The 19,470-nt window shown below is 27.3% G+C and overlaps 2 protein-coding genes and 6 long non-coding RNA genes across 11 annotated transcripts; 5 read left to right on the plus strand and 3 right to left on the minus strand.

The window, feature by feature from the left end:
- The first annotated feature begins 542 nt into the window (after positions 1-542).
- Positions 543-9,119, plus strand: LOC109598281 (uncharacterized). Of its 2 annotated transcripts, XR_002191476.2 has the most exons (5): positions 543-712; positions 774-997; positions 1,466-1,581; positions 8,783-8,859; positions 8,910-9,119. It is a non-coding gene; the product is annotated as an uncharacterized LOC109598281 (long non-coding RNA). The 2 variants fall into 2 exon arrangements; XR_002191477.2 differs by lacking the exon at positions 1,466-1,581 and having other exon boundaries at positions 8,910-9,113.
- On the minus strand, positions 4,913-5,298 carry LOC126264995 (uncharacterized). Its single transcript, XR_007547550.1, has 2 exons — positions 5,174-5,298; positions 4,913-5,082 (listed from the first exon to the last, which is right to left on the minus strand). It is a non-coding gene; the product is annotated as an uncharacterized LOC126264995 (long non-coding RNA).
- Positions 6,236-9,919, minus strand: LOC126264990 (cecropin-A-like). Of its 3 annotated transcripts, none has more exons than XM_049964982.1 (3): positions 9,794-9,919; positions 6,509-6,628; positions 6,236-6,409 (listed from the first exon to the last, which is right to left on the minus strand). In XM_049964982.1, the coding sequence occupies exons 1-3, from the start codon at positions 9,893-9,895 to the stop codon at positions 6,317-6,319; spliced, it is 315 nt and encodes a 104-aa protein (XP_049820939.1). In that variant the 5' UTR covers positions 9,896-9,919; the 3' UTR covers positions 6,236-6,316. The 3 variants fall into 3 exon arrangements, 2 of the variants coding, with proteins under 2 accessions (XP_049820939.1, XP_049820940.1); XM_049964983.1 differs by lacking the exon at positions 9,794-9,919 and adding an exon at positions 6,764-6,937; XR_007547544.1 differs by lacking the exons at positions 6,236-6,409; positions 6,509-6,628 and adding an exon at positions 9,388-9,576.
- Positions 9,920-11,135: 1,216 nt separating this feature from the next.
- LOC109598279 (uncharacterized) lies at positions 11,136-11,943 on the plus strand. Its single transcript, XM_049964981.1, has 2 exons — positions 11,136-11,292; positions 11,406-11,943. The coding sequence occupies exons 1-2, from the start codon at positions 11,197-11,199 to the stop codon at positions 11,838-11,840; spliced, it is 531 nt and encodes a 176-aa protein (XP_049820938.1). The 5' UTR covers positions 11,136-11,196; the 3' UTR covers positions 11,841-11,943.
- A 455-nt stretch (positions 11,944-12,398) lies between these two features.
- LOC126264994 (uncharacterized) lies at positions 12,399-12,906 on the minus strand. The gene is made up of 2 exons (XR_007547548.1): positions 12,674-12,906; positions 12,399-12,622 (listed from the first exon to the last, which is right to left on the minus strand). It is a non-coding gene; the product is annotated as an uncharacterized LOC126264994 (long non-coding RNA).
- A 94-nt stretch (positions 12,907-13,000) lies between these two features.
- On the plus strand, positions 13,001-13,611 carry LOC126264991 (uncharacterized). The gene is made up of 2 exons (XR_007547545.1): positions 13,001-13,311; positions 13,372-13,611. It is a non-coding gene; the product is annotated as an uncharacterized LOC126264991 (long non-coding RNA).
- Positions 13,612-14,758: 1,147 nt separating this feature from the next.
- On the plus strand, positions 14,759-15,102 carry LOC126264993 (uncharacterized). The gene is made up of 2 exons (XR_007547547.1): positions 14,759-14,865; positions 14,928-15,102. It is a non-coding gene; the product is annotated as an uncharacterized LOC126264993 (long non-coding RNA).
- A 700-nt stretch (positions 15,103-15,802) lies between these two features.
- Positions 15,803-16,153, plus strand: LOC126264992 (uncharacterized). Its single transcript, XR_007547546.1, has 2 exons — positions 15,803-15,914; positions 15,973-16,153. It is a non-coding gene; the product is annotated as an uncharacterized LOC126264992 (long non-coding RNA).
- The last annotated feature ends 3,317 nt before the right edge of the window (positions 16,154-19,470 follow it).

Consider the following 19,470-nt stretch of genomic DNA (forward strand, 5'->3'; position numbering starts at 1 on the left):
AGGAGAATCAGATTAAATATATCCACGAAATTTATATTAATTTCTCCTTTTTTATAACATTCAACTTATTCCCATTAATATTTATGAATGAGCAATAATCCCCACGATAACATTTAAATAATGCACTTCCCGAATGGTTTCGTATTATATCGTTTTGATTTAGAGATTTTTGGACTACACATATTCACATATTATTACCATTAAAAACGTATAACGTGAAAATGGCCCTTCGATTATTCGACTGTAATGAATTTTATTAACATTAATAAGGCAATTATTTAAATGTGTTCTGTTAGTCGGTAATTTTCAAAATATTGGGGTTTAAATCATAGTAATGGCTATGAAAATTACTACGGAATTGTTAAAATAATGCGTAAAATACACATATGCCAAAATTATTATAATGAAGTAAATAATGTAGAAATTTCAACAAGATATGCTAAATAATTTTAGCTATTATTGAAATTAAATATTCACAATCAATAAGTGGTTACAATTTTCTTACACTATTTGACATTTTTAAACACTTTTCAAATGTCAAATTTGTCGAAATGTTATCAATGAAAAATTATCTAACTTTTAAATAACAAAATGAAAAATGGAACCTGACAGTAAAACGTTTCATATTACGCTGATAATTTGTCTTATTATATTTTTTTCCATTTACTTCAGTCAATCACAGATCAAACTTAAAAGAAATTTGAAAGTTTGTGTAAGTGCTTACATTTAAACATTATTATAATAATATTAATATAATAATTTGTTTATTTTAGCGAAAATTTATCGATGACCTCACAGATCACTGGATCGAGTTTACTTATATACTTAATAGGGGAGCAAAATTAGGACTGTGCGTCATAAAAGTTTTTCAAGAATTAAACATATTTTGAAAAATAGTTTTCACTATGGGACAAAAAAGTAACAAATAAAATATTATCAAATTCAAGTCCCACAGCTTTCGTTACATACATTACTAGCTGGGTATCATTTTTTAAGCGTGAGTAAAAAATAATATATGATTGTTGTAATATATATAACTGTTCTTTTGATTTTTTCTTAGACATTTTTTAATTTTTCAACTTACGTAAAAATCTTACATGTAATGATTTAATTAAAAAAATATTTTTGAATCAAATTTTTCTTTCGTTAAAATTTTGTAATTAATAATAATTATTGTTGACTATAATAATTAAATTAAATTAATTAAGTTTTAAATTAAACTTAATCTTAAATTAAAAGTTTTTGACAATTTACTTAATAAAAAAAGATAAGCATATTGCCTCATATTAGAAGAGATTATTTAATTAAATTAAATATTAAAATTCTAATAGTAGAATTGTAATAAAAGAAATAAATATCAATAAGTAAAATTTATTTTAAATAAGAAATTTTGTTCTCACATATAAAATGAAAAATACGCATTTTTTTTTTAATCGAATAATTCCACCTCTGCTTCCTATTGCAGCTTGGTCCCTACTACGTCATACTTCTTATTAGGTCATTCTAATGATTTTGATCCAAAGCGACCCATAATTTTGGAAAAAGTTGTCTTAATTCTCCGACCGTATGAGCACAGAGCTGGTAAGCAATTAATGATCTTCCAAGCATACCTACGCAGGTTCTATGCAATTTAAATCAGGCGACTAGGCTGGTGAGGGCAGATGTTCAATTTGGGCATTTTCTGAGTGGTTGAGGACAATCCAATTTCTATGCGGTTTTGCGTTGTCTAAAATATTGTCGATAATGTCTGAAGCATAAATTTTACCGATCATGGTTCATCCCTAGAAAAGTGCCACCTCAAAACACTATGAACACACCTTGGTATGCGTGAATTACCCGCGGATTTATTCTTTGACTTAGAGGTCTCCAGACTCGTACTGATCTTCTATCACTAAATACACCAAATCTGCTTCTGTAAACATTATAGTATTCCACTCTTCATGCCACAGTACTCTTTCCTGAGTCTCCTGCAATGGAGTCCTGTATCATTTAACCGTATACGGAATGAATGATTAAATTTATATTTTAGTCGAAATATGTTTACTTTTTTTGATCAGTTTATTTAATTAGAAGAGCGAATATTTTGAAACTAACTATTAAGACAAATTAAAGATGTACATGGTATCTCAAATTGTTTTTTTTTTTTTTTTTTTGGCTATATTTAGAGAATTCAGAAATTATGTTACAATTTTTTCATCAGTATATATTGATAAAAAATTTGCTTTTTAACAACATAAATGAAATAAATTAAGTCCTCTGGGTTTCATTAATAATAGTGTTGATTATCCCAAAATTAACCAGCACCGTTTCATCTTAGCTTTAATTTAATATTTCACAAATTATACGTAGTTTTAAAACATTTTAATAAGGTTTCCATTTGAATAAAAAATATTGTATCGAAATTAAAAAATATATATATATAAATTACAAAAGATAATTTAATTCTATTGATGCATAAAAATATTTTAGCATTAAGAAAATGAGTTTCCAGATAGGTTGTACGGAACAATCCAAAATGACTAAAATATCTCATCGTAATACTCATACCAGAGTGCTCCACAACAATTTCCATACGACCCACTTCCTCCCCCGTTTTCCATCATAAGAAATTGCAACGAGCAGATTAAGAGCATCCCCGGAACACGCCCAAGGAAATGGGCATTGTATTTTGTGTTTTTGATATGCAGGATGGTTTGTCTGTTTTCAGACACGGCCGATTTAATTGCGACAATGCGCGCGTTTACTTGTCACATTAAAGTAATTTCTCTGCACTCTCCCCCTAATTTTGCATGATGAACCGGGCAATTTTTATTCGGGATGAATGGAATCTTAAATGTTTGGCTTGGCTTGTGACAGGTGCAACAGCAGGGAATTATGGCGTTTCTAAAAATATTTTAGTACAACATTCGGGATCATTTTCAATTTAAATTACGTGTTTCGCACGAACAAAGGACGTCCGTTAAAATTTAGCGAGGAATAAGTCAAGGTGGAGTTTTAAATTGTTTTTTTTTTTGTGAATGTATGTAATTAATAATACGGCGGATGCTTCTAAGGGTGGCTTTAATCAATCACTTCACGTATTGATCATCAACCTTAGGTGTAACATTCAGCTTAAACAATTCGTAAACAACAACCAACGATTGTTTCATAACGACTTTGGGGAATAAAAGCGAACGACGCTTTTTATCTGCCATTAAAAAAAGAGATGTAAACTTTAGTGCTGACAGTATAAGACGCAATATCATTTCAATTGTTCGCTTTATGTCAAAGTATCGATTTTAGATATCAGTGTAAGTGCCACTTCCAGTAATGGGTCCTATTGTTCTATACCTTTCGTAAACGTAAAAAACGAATTTATTTAAAAAGTTCCGCAGCCATGAATCGTCTCGGCATACTATCCACTTCAATAACAAACAAACCCCTTATTTTATAGCTACTTTATTCGCAATTACTGAAACAGCAATTTTAAATATGCATAATATAAAGGATATCAACAAAACTTTGTCTAAAACGAAAGTAACAGGAAGTAATTATGTTTAAAAAAACACGTGGTCGATAAAACTAATCTTAACAGGGGAAGTCTGGTAAGATTGTGTTAATAAGTTGGACCAACAAAAAACATTTTGTTAGATAATTCATAAAGAAAGTAATTAATTATATGTTTCTCCTTTCGAATTAATTATTGCTTTTTAATACTTTAATATATAACACAACGGTGTAAAACTAAAACACATAACAAATAATGATGTTAGATATACAAAACAATGCTTTTAGATAATAAATATAATCGTATGTTAAATTCAGAATTTAATCAAGTATATATCAATGAACAGTGGATTTGTGAAGAGCCTGTCTAGAAAATGGTTATATTAAAGAAACAAACCATGATCCTTATAAGCAAATTGTAGCACTATCGGAGACACGAAATAGTACAAACAAAAATAAATTAAATCGGATTTAAAAGCGCGTTATTATGCGATAAGAACATCGCATGGGGATCGGGCGCCGTTCGTACGGCGTGATCCGGATGCGGGATTATTACGAAAATTGGAAAAGCTGTAAGAATATAGATTTAAACAAGTCGGGCTCATGCAAAGTAACGATGTCTAGATGTCGCCAATGGCTCGGGATTTGTACGAAGTTATGGAGTAGCGGAGGCGGGCATTGAAAATTGGCGATTATAGGGACCTAAGCGGCATATAAATATGTTGGAGCCGTTTCGGAATTGCCTTTCTCGATAATGTAGCTTAGAAAACCGGGAACTTTATAATTTATGTTCTTGTTTAATGTCGAGCGGTGCGAGAGATGGGTGAAGAAAAAAACTCGACCATCTCTGCTAGCTCAGCCTGAACTTTTAATATACTTCTTTTACGTTGTTATGAATAATTTAACGGAAATGTGTACAAGGCACATACAATTATTTGTATATGTTATGTGCAACAAACAATTTACAGCTAATTGCATTTTACTATGTAAATTAAAAGAAAATTGTGAAATAATCGATGTTTAAATATTCAAAATAAAATATTATATACATCTCTTCCTTCTTTGATAACCTTCCTTTTGCGACAATGTCGTGGTTATTTTGGATAAAAAATCAACATGTCTTGCTAAAAAGGAAAAGTGATAAAATGTTTCCGGTGGTTAAAATATCTAGCCCGTTTAATATGCACTTATATCTTATTTAATAGTGTTGCCCTTTAGCGTACTCCAAGGGCATTGATAACTAAAATCTAATTACATAAAAATTCGATTATCTGTTTCATTCTAATTCATACAAGATCAAAATATTAGTTATCCTTATTCGTCCTCTGCAGGGGACATGTTATCAATTGTGGACAGACATCTTAATACCACTATCGTTACTAAAGTATATTTTTGCTCCCGATTGTGTGAAACCATAATATCTCAGTATATCTATTTTTTAATTTTATTATAAACTATGGCACATACAGAAAATAAATATAATACAATAAATAAAATACGGACTTATCTTCCTACTGCGGCAATAATTGGGGCATAACCAGCGACAATAGGTAAAGCTTTTTCTGCAGCATCTCTAACTCTCTGCCCAGCTTTTTCCTGTAAACAAAATAAAATAGGTTTAATTATAACATTTAATTATTTCATCAATAAAATAAATTATATTAATAAATTTATTCTAAAAACTTACCACTTTTTTCAGTTTCTTCTTCAGCCATCCAGCTTCGGTACTACCGAAAAAGACTGACACTATCAGAATAGTTAAAATTAATACGAATCCCAACTTCATTCTTATAGTGATTTATTCAAACTGTGATGAAAAAGTCAGTGTCAATTTATTTATATACATTTCGGTTAGGCGGTGAAAAACCACTCATAAAATGGTGAGGTACTTTACAGCATCTGACTAACAATAGGGGAATTAAATATTTTACGCATTATTGATTTCTTAAAATATTAAAGAATTTGATGAAGCGTCTAGATTGTTTATTTGTTCACTCCAATGTACTTTACAAATTATGGGAAATTAAGTAAACGTTGATAAAGATGTACGAATTATAAATATTAATTAGAATATTGAAATTTAAATACTAAAATACGTTTATTTACCTGTATACCATAAATTAAATATATTAAAAAATAATTTAATTTATATAATAAATTAAATAAAATTTTTTCATTAATTTATATTATTAAGAAAAATAGTGTCACTAAAATAATAGAACAAATCACAGAAGTATTATTTGCTACTAAATAAATTTCCTAATAATATCACATATTTAAATAAATATTATTTTCAGTTTATAAATTTTATTATAGAAAAAAATTCCGTCGACATGATAATAATTTATTTTGTAACTAATATTTAAACTCAAATAGGTTAAACACAAAAGAGTTGTCTAATAAAAAAAGGTAACTTCCATTTAAAATTATTGTTTTAAGAATTTATTAGGGTGTCCTTTAATCTGACCATTTAAAAAGAGCTGAAATATGTTATTTAAAATCTACTTTTTTGTGCAACATTTAAATTAAATTTGGTAAATATCGCCAAAATAAGTGATAACTTATACAACTAAGAGATATTAAAATAAATGTACCTAGATCAATCCAGCAAATATTAGAAGTAGAATTAAAACATTTAATTATAACTTTTCTTAAATATAAATTATTATGTACTTATTATTATAGAAGCCTCCGATATATCTTAAACAAATCAATAATTATTTTTACGATTTGTGAATAAAATAATATGTAAGTTTTGTACATTTTATTAATAAGTATGGCATAAATAAAATAAATAGTAATATAATAATATAATAACTAAAATATAAATTTATCTTCCTGCCGTCGCGATAATTGGTGCATAACCACTAACAATAGGCAAAGCTTTTTCAGCAGCATCTCTGACTCTTTGTCCAGCCTTTTCCTGAAAGAAAAATAAAAATGTTAAATCCTTACATATTTAAACATTTAAATATTTTAATAATAATATAATTCTATTAATAAATTCATAATAAAAACATACCACTTTCTTTAGTTTCTTCTTCAGCCATCCAGCCTCGGTACTACCAAAAAAGGCAGACACGATCAGAATAGTGAAAATTATTACGAATCCCAACTTCATTTTTGTCGTCTTATATTCAAACTGCAATGATGAACTCAGTGTCAATTTGTTTATATATATTTGAGATGTATTGGGTTACGCCGTGAAAAACCAATTACGAAATGATGAGAGGTATTTTACGGGATCTGACAAACAATTAGTGATTGAAACTTTTACCTTTTGTCTTTGAAAAAATATGATAACACGTCTGGAATGTTCATGTGGTAATTCTAAGCCATTGTACATAAACAATGAAATGTAAATATGATAGATAATTGTAATATTGCAATTTCAATAAATAAACATATTATTTTACTTGTATGTAAATGCAAATAAATTAGTATAGAAATATGTTTTAATTCACTAATATTAAAACAATAAAATAAGTGTTCTCAGCAGTTTATAATATTATGATTAGAATAAATCATAAGGTATTTAAAAATAATTTGACACATTAATTTTTTTAATTATATTTATATAGTTAATAAAGTACTTTTTTTAAATTATACTTTTAAAAAAATGTTTTTTGAACCTATACATTAGGGACTTTGGTCACGCTTTAAAAAAATCAATTATTTTATTGTTCAATATTGTTTTTTTTTGTGAATCATCTAACTTGACAGATTCTTAAAAATTTTTAAAATTTACTTATATTAATCATTAAAATTTGCTTATATTAATCAAGCAAATGTGAGATATAGAATTAAAATTTTAACATAAATTATTACAAACTTTTAAATTAACACAAATTAATTATTATCAAAAACCACCACACATGCTTATGGGAATTAATTACTTTTCTTGTAAATAACCTACTCAGGATTTTTACCCTGAAAAATGTAACGTCCTCACATACTCATTTTCAACAGTAATAATGAATGTTTATAGAATAATATAAGTCAGCAATGCATACTTATAACAAATTTATTGATTTCTACATATAATATTTTAAGCTTTATATATATATATATATATATATATATGAATGAATATGAAACGATAATCTATCAAATATCAGAATAAAGTCCAAAAATAATTCCTCGAATATTTTATCCCAGTATATTGACATATGGTATAAATAAAGTATTTCAAATATTTATTGATAGGGAATAGAATAATATAGGATTTATAGTTTTTGTTAAATAAATAATAACTAAAATATAAATTTATCTTCCTGCTGCCGCAATTATTGGCGCATAACCAGTGACAACAGGCAGAGCTTTTTCAGCAGCATCTCTAACTCTTTGTCCCGCTTTTTCCTGAAAACAAAATATAAATGTTACATCCTTACTTGTTTAAACATATAAATATTTTAAATATAATACAATTTTTATTAATAAACTTATAATAGAAACTTACCACTTTCTTCAGTTTCTTCTTAAGCCATCCACCCTCGGTGGTACCGAAAAAGGCAGACACGATCAGAATAGTGAAAATTATTACGAATCCTAACTTCATTGTTGTAAACTTTTATTCAAACTACGATGATGAACACAGTGTCAATTTGTTTTTATATATGTAGGACTATCTCGGATACACGGTGAAAAACCATTTACGAAAGCATCAAATTCTTTACAACATCTGTCAACCAAATAGAAAATTGAAATTTTTACCTTTTGTTCTTGAAAAAGCATACCTGGAAAGTTAATTTCATAATTCTAATACGATTTTACGTAAACAGTGTAAATAAATACTGATTAAAAATTTTATGAAATGAAAATTAATTGTAAAATTTTAATATCCATACATAAAAACAATATTTTACTTATACTGCACTTTATGTAAATATAATACTCTAGTTTACTTTTTTTGAAAAAATTCAACGATTTTTTGGTTTATTGAGATATATTGTGAATATGTTCAACATTGAAATATGCTTATATAAAAATGAAAATGCAGTAATTAATAGTATTTTATGTCATTTTAAATACAAATTATAAAGTTTTAAATTAATGTGTATTTATTTTAATTATCGAAACTCACCACATATTTTATGGCAATCAATTAATGTTTTTATGAATCACTGTAAGTTCCTACAAAGTAAACTACCTGACATAAGGGACTTACCCTGAGAAATATTAACGTGCATATATAAATATCTGAAACATTAATAGCGAATGCTTATAAAACAACAAAGCCTCAATATAACTCAATACATGTCTATATTTAAAATGAATAATAAGTTGATATTTTTAGCTCTACTATCAATTTTTGCAATCTGCTTTGTTCAAGTGGATTGTCGGCCCGGTTTCGATGAAGAAGTCAAAAAGATTGTAAGTACTACTAATTCTATAATATATTTTTTAAAATATATGATTTTTAGCAAAACTCGTTGACAGGAATTAAAGGTGCTTTAGACCAAGCTCTTCCAATTATTAAAGGAATCTCAGACATTACAAAACTGTTTAAAAAGGATGACTAAAGAGTATTTATACACGCATTTCCACAAATGTTCCTTCCCCATTTAATAAATGTGACCGATATGTTTCAATAAATTATAAAATATAATGTTTATAAAATTATTTTATATATTTTTAATTGACATACAAAAATAATCTTGCTTTAATTCTATCTATTTTTAGTAACAGTAGTTTGACTTCTTCGAATAGAAAGTATTTTACCACGTTTTTAAATATATATGGAAATAATTTATCGATATAAAAAATAAACAATAAGATTCTGTAGTAGATTTGTATTAATAAATCCTCAACAAGTAATTTAAGGAGTTATAATTGTAAATATTTAATTGTATAAAATATCTTATCATTTCTAAAAATAAATTTCAGTTATAATATACGCAATAAAACTTACAAAGGATATTTATTTGACTCTATTGTTCATAAAACTTCTAAGAAATACATGTTATATTTCAAATAAACATTAATTATATCATTACATCACTTCCCTACTGCAGTTACAATAGAAGCATAACTGGCTATCAGGGGTAAATTCTCCTTAGCTCTGTCCCTGACTCTTTTAACTGCTTCTTCCTGGAATACAAGATGAATCCTATAGAATAAAATAAATAATATACAAAAACATATTTTTGTTCTCCTAATCTCAGTAACGTACCATTTTAATCGATTTCGTCTAAAATATTAAACCTTTATTAATATTGTAGAACGGTAAATTTTCCAAAATTAATATAATTGTAAAAAACACACCTAAATTACATCTAAATTTCAAAAAATTTAATTATGACCTTACCACCGGCTTGAACATTTTCTTAAGCCAACCAGGTCTAGCTTCACCCACTTCCAACGCAAATAACAAAAACACTGCAGCAAATACGACTACTTGTAGCTTCATTTTTAGGAACTATTCAATTTTTAAATCCACATATACCTGACTTACCGAATTGCGGTAAAAAACCGCGATTTTACTTATCATAATGATTTGGTAATTAAGATAATTTACATAAATCTTCATAAGGTGATAAAGACAGTCCAAAATAATATTGTAAAAAATTTTGGTGGCTTTTTGATTTTTGATTATATTAATATCATAGTGATATATGATAGCGACAGCAATTTATTTCAACTAAATCTAGAATAATACTAATTAATTAATTTTTATTTTTGTTAATCAGTTAATACACAAATTACAATGGTAGGTGGTGTTATGTTAAATTTGAATTATAAGGATTTCCACGAGTGTTATAGTCATCTAGTTAAAAATTCTTGAGTTTGTACGCTTGTATTTTAATTAAATGAATTTCAACAACAATTAATTTTATATGAAAAATTTATAAAAAATATTTACTCCTTTATTAAATGTTTCTAAACTTGAATTTTACGGTTCATTTTGTTCGCAATAAGTACGCCATTGGTTTTAAACATATTGTTTGCAATATTCCAATACAAGTTCTCGAGTCAAGGTTAAGGTAATGTGGAATACTAATAAATATTTGCCTTGAGATAGATGAGTGTATAAATTTTACCTGGGAGATAAACAAATTAACGGCAACGGTAAGCAGAAACAAGCGACATTATGTTTTGAACCTAAAATTAACTGTAAACTATTAATGGACAACAAATAAATTATCTACGAGGCGTTAAAAAAAATAATTGTTTCGTCGTATGACCAAGTACACCGGTGAATTTTCTTGTTCTGAAAAATTGACGTCACTGCTCCCAAGACGACCGTTCTCATTCAGTTATTGGTCATAGTAACATCATTTTCACTAAGTAACAAAACTCACTTGTTTGCTAATAGATTCATACATCCGAATGTTTATTTCAAAACACATAAATTGAAATCATTGGTTGACATATACATTTTACTTTTATTTATTACATTCAAAATGATAAAATAGAGAATTACTCTTTTTTTAAATAGTTATCGAGTAAAGGAGAACATGAATTACGTTTCGTCCTTGAACCATAAGTACTCCAATCCTTTGCATTTTGAATGATATGCAAGAAAATGCTAATGTTAAATTAATAGTTAATCTTTGAACTAATTCATAGTAAAGAGTGAACAATGTAATAATTACTATAATTGCGTCTTTCTGATTCTGATTACTCATATGATTTTCCGATTGTTATTATATAAAAAGATAATCCAAAGCGTTTTATTATTTCTTTCTTGACAGTTGTAGACAGCTTAACATGGCTCTCAATATTAAGTTTTCTATTGTGATTGTGGCGTTCGTTGCAGTTTTTCCAACTGGTAACGCAACTGTATCTGATGTAGTCACGGAAATTGTGAGTGGGTTTCACCTATTTATTAGAAATTTTTATTACAAAAACTTTGTAGTGATAAATTTATTGATTTATGGTATATACAGTATATATTTACGTAAACTGTTTCTTTCCAGATTAAAAGTCACCACAGAGTAAATGACGCAATTGTCCAAACAATCCAGGAAAGACTCCCTCCAATCCCGCTAGGCCCGAACAGACTGGGAAAAATCTTCGTTTCCATTAGACCGGAAAACACCAGTTTTGGATTGACACCCGAAAGCTTTAGAAAACTTTTTACATCGAATTTCGTACTTGAGCAGCCCCCAAGACTGCCCACTTTGTTACCTACCTTCCTGAGAGGTGCAGAAAGAAGCACTCCGGCTACCAACTTGAACGACTTACTACCGACCCGCGTTCCCAAAATTGAACAAGAAATACCACCATTGACAAAAGAGGCTAAACCAGAGAATAGTCCAAATACTCTTTTATTGAGTTCTACCCAAAAGCCTGTAATTGGAAGAACGGTACCCTCAGTTTCTGTGGATATTCCGGATCTTGACAAAAAGTGATATTACGATAGTGATGTAATATATTTGTTAAATGTGAATAAAATATTTTAACGAAAGGATGTATTCTACACACGACTTCCACATATTAAAAATAGCAATGTGATCTGTATTTTATTTAATAGGAAACACTGTTCTAATTATTGCGAATCATTTATTTATAACCTTGATTGAAATAAAAAATATAAATAACTACTTATATGTGATGAAATACATCCATTATTAATTAAATTATAATTCATATTTAAGCCATAAGTATTTAGATTTTGATCCGTATTAAAAGAGGATTATATTAGTTCTTCTGCAAGTCTTTCTGTTGTTGTCCCTTGCAATCTCTAGTTATATTTTTCTTCGTGAAATTCCAGAATTCCCTGATGAAATTCTCCTGACTATTTCTAGGTTAGGTAAAGATAGTTTAGATTAAAATAGGTTAGGTTAGGTTATTTTATTTAATAAAAAACACTATTAATAATTATTGCGAATTATTTATTTATTTATAATTTTAATTGACATAAAAGACAAAAATAACTTCTTATACATAATGGAATCCATTCATTATAAATTATAGTGATAAATATTATTAATTAATTATAATTCATATCTAGACCGTAAGGATTTAGATTTTGATCAGCATTAAAAGATGATTCTATTGGATATTCTGCAGCTCTTTCTGTTGTCGATTTATGTCTCTTGCGATCTTTAGATATGTTTTTCTTGGTGGTGTTCCAGAAGCCTCTGAAGAAGTTCTCCCAACTATCTTTAGGTTTACTTCGATATGCATTGTTCTGAATAAAATTTATGAGTTTAATTAAATCGTTTTGTTTTTTTATACTTACTCTATGACGTAAACGGCGTTGTGAAGCTTCAACGGGGAGGGAAGTTTGAACAACAACAAATATAAGTACAAGAAGAACGAGTAAGTACCTCATATTTACAAACACCAGTACACAAGAAAAATAATGATTTAATGCTATGAAGTGCTCTTTTATTTAATAGGTTTGTGGTTTCGGATATGGTGACTTCATTATATCTTCTATTTTTGTCACTATTATTTTAGTACATTTAATTTTATAGTATACAGTTTTGATTTCTTAATATCTATATAAATATGGAAACAATTGTCACGAAAGCCTAAACCTTTATATTGATTTCTTACGCTTAAATTAAGGAATACATACGCTATCTCTTTTAAACTTTCAAACAAGAACAAAATTAAGGAGAGCAGATAACGACACATCCATATTATGACATTGCACAAAATGACTACTTTTTATCATGTTGTATCAAACCAAAAGCCACAATCGAGTTCATATAAAACCTCCATTCCACTGATAGATTTCACAGTCTCATTTTTGTAAGCTCCAACATATACACGTATTCTTTGACAATGGCTTCAACGAAGTTTTGCATTTTAATGATGTTTGTCTTGGTCCTTACGGCTGTAGCACAAGAAGAGGATTCTGAAGAAATTGCGGTAATTAAGTCACAGTTATTCTTAGGCTATAATGCTTTTTTATTTATTTTTTTTTTTTAGGAAGAAGTTGTAAGATTGGCGGAGGAACTCCCTGCTGCTATAAATCTACTAAAGATGGCGGATGCTGTAGCCGACGAGAATTCAGATTCTAATGAATCTGAATAACCTATTTTGTTAAAATTCATATAAAGATGTTCTAATAATAATTTATATGTATAAAATTTTAATGAGCACGCTTTACTTATTTTATGTAATTTCTGTAATTTATATTTCAATTAAATAAACTCGTATTACAAAAAACGTTGTGTCATTTTAAATAAAATTATTTTACTATAATATTATTTCATATTGTGTTTTCTATTTTATGATGTAAATTAGTAACTCTATATAAAAATGTTCTAAGAATAATTTATATGTGTAAAATTTTAATGGACACAATGTATATACTTTTTAACTAAAATACTTCTGTAATTGTGTTTTATTTAATTAAAATCTTATTACAAGAAAAAGTTTATGCCATTTTAATTAAAATTATTTTATTTCAATTTTATGATGTATTATTTTTATATAATTTATATAAAAATATTCTAACTATAATTTGTATGTATAAAATTTTAATGAACATGCTTTATTTACTTTCGTACAAACATTTCAGTAATTATTTTTTAATCAAATTAAATTGTAAAATAATTTTTACTATTAAAATTAATAAATAAAATTATTTTACAAAATTTTTATTTAATATTATGTTTACTATTTTATTATATACATTTATGATTAAATATAATATAATGACTTAATGTTAAATATGAATATGTATGAAGCATTAAATAAAAATAAAATATACAAATATATTTAATTCTTTTATATATTTTTCTATTTTACATTAGTAAATTATAAACATACATTTTAGATATTATTAAATTTTACTATAAATGATTTATAAATGTCTATTTCTTCTAAAGTCTTAAATTTAATTTAATGGTAAACCAATGAAACAAAATATCAAATTATGAATCTAATACACTGGCATGCAAATTATGTTCTGAAAAATAATAATTGAAAATAAGTTATGTTCATTTAAGTTTAACCATAAATTAATATTTTATAATAAAAATATTCTCTTAAATTTACTATGGCACAAATAATACAGATATGTGAAAAAAATATTAATTTTTAATAAAACAATTATAAGATAAGTTTAACTGTATAAAAACTAATAATAACTAATAATTAATAATTTTCTGTTATATTTGTATTTTATTATATGTTTGCTTTAAATTTTTGAAATTAAATAATTTGGAGAGAAAAACAAACGAGAGGATATAAGGAAAATTAATTTGTTTATTTATACCTGATATTAAAAAAATGAAACTGGTACAATTGGTGCATATGATAAAATTGCGGTTACCTCCTATCATACGCACTATATAAATATCGCTTTTGTGTCTGTTCAGTATAAAATTCACCATGAAGTTCTACAAATTGTTCGTATTATTTTTGGTCGTCATTCTCAGTTGTTCTATCGTAGAAGCAAAAGGAGGAAAATGGAGGGTATATAATAATTATACCATAGAAATTCTTATTTTATCTAATTTGTTCATTTTTATTTTCAGAAAAATTTCAGGCGTATTAAAGGTGGATTTAATCATGGAGCTAATGCTGCACAAATTGGTTACACATTATACAACATCTATAGAGATCATCAAGGATAGTCTTAATATTACAATATTTTATATAATTAAGAATAATCTAAACAATACTTTTATTGTCAAATATTTTAACATGATATATACTTTTATATAATTTAATCTAACAATAAAGGTGTCAAAATAGATAAATATGAGTTTATTTTAATAATACCTATTATAATAATTTTCTAGCCATCGAAGTTTTATAAATGGCGCAAGTGTTTATGAAACGAAATGTAATTTTCTAGATATGCTTATTAGTAAAATTATAAAATAAAAAATTAATAATTTTTATAGTCAGTTTTATGCCTAGCAATGATTGAAAATAAAATTTATGGCTAAAAGTATATAAAGGATAAGTGAACATGATAGAAACAAAGATGTTAGTTCTAAATTTAGAGTACAACCTCCTCAATTTCAATTAAGAAGTTTCTTAACCTTCTCTTCTTACTTTTCTTTTGACATATAATTTTAAAACTATATGAAGTTAATAGAACATAATACATAAATACAAAGTATTTCGTCTTATGATCACTTGAATTAAGATCATTACCTCATTCTCTGGACTTTTTAAGTATTTTTAATACTTTTTAAGCTAAACTCATTTATTAAATATTCTTAGAATTTTATTTAAATATAAATTAAGACCAAATCCAAAAATATTTAAACGTAATTTGTTATGAAATAAATTATGATTTTAAAGGTTACATTTGTTAATTTTGTTCTAATGTTCAACCACAAGCGCAGAAACAGGGATGACCGCACAGATAAGTGATGATATAAATGGAACAATCAAGTTTGTGTTGATGCATTCACTCTCGAGCTTTCAAGATGCATTTTGGAAAATTTTTCTTTCTTTTATTTTTGGTACTTGCACTTTGCTTTAACGTTGAAGCCAGAAGAAGAAAAATTGTAAGTAATGTGTTATATTATTCCAATTTTTTCTAATATATTTTTTTCAACTTTCCAGAACTATCGTAAAATTGGCAGAGGTGTGGGAAAATTTTTAAAGTATGGCGCAGGTGCAGCAAGTGCTTATAATTTCCTCCACGGTGGAAATGATTATTAATTTTGAATACAAGTTATTAAATATATTATAATCATATGTATCATATACATAAATACGTAATCAATAAATGTTTTTTATATTATGCTTGTACTATTTATTATAAATATTATCACTTTTTTATTTACACAGTCTTAAACTACATTTTTAGGGTATTTTCACTTCGTCTCATTTATGAAATGTAATCAGATTTGAATAATTAGAGCCGACTTTCATCGGAAAACAAAATTGTTTTCCATTGCCCATCTGTCCGGTTTACGTGTTCTCTTGCAAAAAGTAGTCTCGCTTCTCTATAGTTTGTAGAAATGAAGGGCTTCTTTGCTGCTTTTCTACCACAGAGACCAGCTCCTTTTAGTCTTTGTTTTATGGTACTCACCAACAAACTGAGTTCGTTTATTTTTTGATTCATGCGGTATGTACTGATTAAAGTTAGTCTTGCGTCAACCACTTATGGAAACTCCTGTTAAAATTGGAAATCGTCCTCGAAATGATCAATTTTAAATTTAAATGTACTGCAATTTTATTGTACTTTTCACCATTCTGAAATTCTACAATTTGTTGTTTAATTTGTATTGATAAATGGTCACTTCTAGGCATTTTAGCTTTAAAGAACATGTCGGACGCAGAAATAAATTATAAAATCAATTGTATTGAATATAAGGTTTAGTTGCTTTACTTATGAAGTAGGTAAATCGGTATGTAAATTAAGGTACAAAATGTTTAGACACTTAATAATTATAAAATTAATTTAAATTAAAAAGAATTGTTATTTTAATAAAATGATTATGTTTTTAATTTGTTTACTTTTATAATATAAGATAATACATCTAATGATATATGGATAAAATAACATATACGAATATCAATATTATAATACATACGTAAAATTAATCATTAAATAATTTAATTTAATTATTCAAATGTAAAATGTAAAATGTAAAAACTATTTCGTTAAGCAGTATGTTAATATAAGTTTTTGGTGGTAGAATATTACGTTTGTCTAACCTATTCTGAGACAATAACATTGAGAATAAACACTATCTTTGTGGTTAAAAATTATGATAAACTATAACTTAAAAAATATATCACAATTACGACATTCTTGGTATAACAGTCAAATAAAGCACACATATCGTAAAAAATGAAATTTGAAATTGTTTTGCTGTTAACGGTTTTTTCGTTAATTGCTTTTCTTTCGAAAAACACTGAAAGTCGATCAGTTTCTTATAATTTTCATAGTGATGCAATTGTAACTCACTGGCCGACACCGATTCCTGCTGAAACTCTTGCAAAACCAACGAAGGAAGAAGAAGAACCAGGATGGATGGTAACAATTTTAAATTATTTTTTAAATAATTTTCAATAACATTCATTTGTAAAAAATGGCTAATTTAATTCAAATGGCGGCAAAAAATAATTATACAAATTTTGCCATGTGATTCAATTTTCTAAAAAAATAATTACTATATAATTATTTATATTTATTACGTAATAAACAGTTTTTGCTTTTATTTATTAATACTAACCGTAGTAAATATATTTGTTGCAATTTTTTCTTGTAGTTAAGCTAATTTTTTTTCCAATTCTTTGTCTTAACTTATACGTCATTAAAATTAATTATTAACTGATTATTTATAACTCTCTTCAGCGATGTTACACAGAAAGTTTTTTTTAAAAACATACTTCATTACAAAAATCATGCATATTCCTACCTTTCTTAATACTCCTTCACTTTCCTATAACAAAAATAAATATTTCTATAAGTAATTTCAAAAATTTATTTTTTATTTTAGCGACGACAATTAATAAATTTTGGCAAAGTGGCTAGCAAAGTTGGTAACAAAATGGGAGCTCACGCAACTAAAATATCTGCAGCGTTGGACAAAGTATGTGAAATTGTTAAAACTATCATCCCCGTTTTAGCGGCCGTTTGCCATGTGGGCGAGTTTTCATTTTGTGCTGCCACTAATGGTAATGAAATATCTGCGGCCCTTTCGCCAGATCCTGCTGACCTCATGTTAGATTAATAAAATAAACATCGTATATTGTATTATAAAAACAGTAAAATAAATAAAACAACTACCCACACTGAATTTTAAATTATTTACTACTCTCTATTAACCCAATGTTATACACCAAAAATCAATAAAATCTAACCCCTGAATCTATGTTATATTTTCTATGTATGTATTTGCTATAATCATACTGTGATATACTTCCACGTATACGTAATAAATATCTCCTGCATTTAATCTTTACCAATCTGTCCATAACACAGTTATGCAAATTTTACGACACATCACCGCCGAGAAACCAACAACCCTAAGACGATGTAATTCCTTCGTCCCCGTTTGCCGAAAGGGTTTGGTCACGGAGTTAATCAAGTAATGTCCCTTAATGTGATGAGTCGCGAATCTAGGTGAGCAAAATGCTCCTAAAGTGTGTCGGAATTGTTGGTTATGCGGTACGCTATTAGTCCGCAGTTATGCAGATGCGACGGAATTAGTATTCCGGTCGGTTTTGGGGCCACTTTGACTGATTAACGCCCGTTTATATGGCGATTCTATGCAAATAACGCTACTTATTGGTTTTATCTACTTTTGGTGGATGCGCCGGTTTCGGTTTCCTTTTGCTATAATTAAAACCTCATAATAAATATAACATAATCACACATAAATAAACACTTATTGGTATAATATGATAGTATAAGATTGTCAATTCTGAATTAAAGATAGTTTCTTTTATAAATCGATATCCGTTTAAGCCAGGATACTGACAAAAATCACTTCATGATAGCAAAAACTTAACCATCCATTATTCATGCGACACAATAAATAAAAAAACAAGACGTACATTGTAAATACAGTTCACAACTTTCATATTTAGATTTACGACCGATAACAATATGAATAGACCACGTGTACTCCGTGATTCAGATTCATCTCGGTCCGTCTTACACTAATCTCGACCTTGTGGCAACCAAAAATAAGGGTCTCGATGGTGGAAAGTGGTTTGACGAGCGAGCATCGAGCCGCGAATGCCCCAGAATGGGACTTGATTGAATTGAAAGCTCGTTTCCGCACATTATATCATTCAGATTGCGGATATATGCCTCGAATGCGATCGGATCGAAAAATTCGGTTAGGCGATGCGTCGAAGGAAACTTAATTCTCGACGTTATTGTTCCTGGTGTTTCCACCTCAGAAATCACATCGAATTAATATAATATAATTTTGTAATAAATACATATCTATATAATTCAAATAAATATTGAAATGAATTATCTAAAATTATTTAAAAATTAATTTAAATTAAAAAGAATTGTTCTTTTAATAAAATGATTATCTTTTAGTTATTTCTTACGTTTTTAGTAATATTTTGGGAATCCAGGAAGAATTAGAA

The sequence above is a fragment of the Aethina tumida genome, chromosome 3, assembly GCF_024364675.1.
Source record: "Aethina tumida isolate Nest 87 chromosome 3, icAetTumi1.1, whole genome shotgun sequence".
In the NCBI taxonomy this organism is placed as follows: domain Eukaryota; kingdom Metazoa; phylum Arthropoda; class Insecta; order Coleoptera; family Nitidulidae; genus Aethina; species Aethina tumida.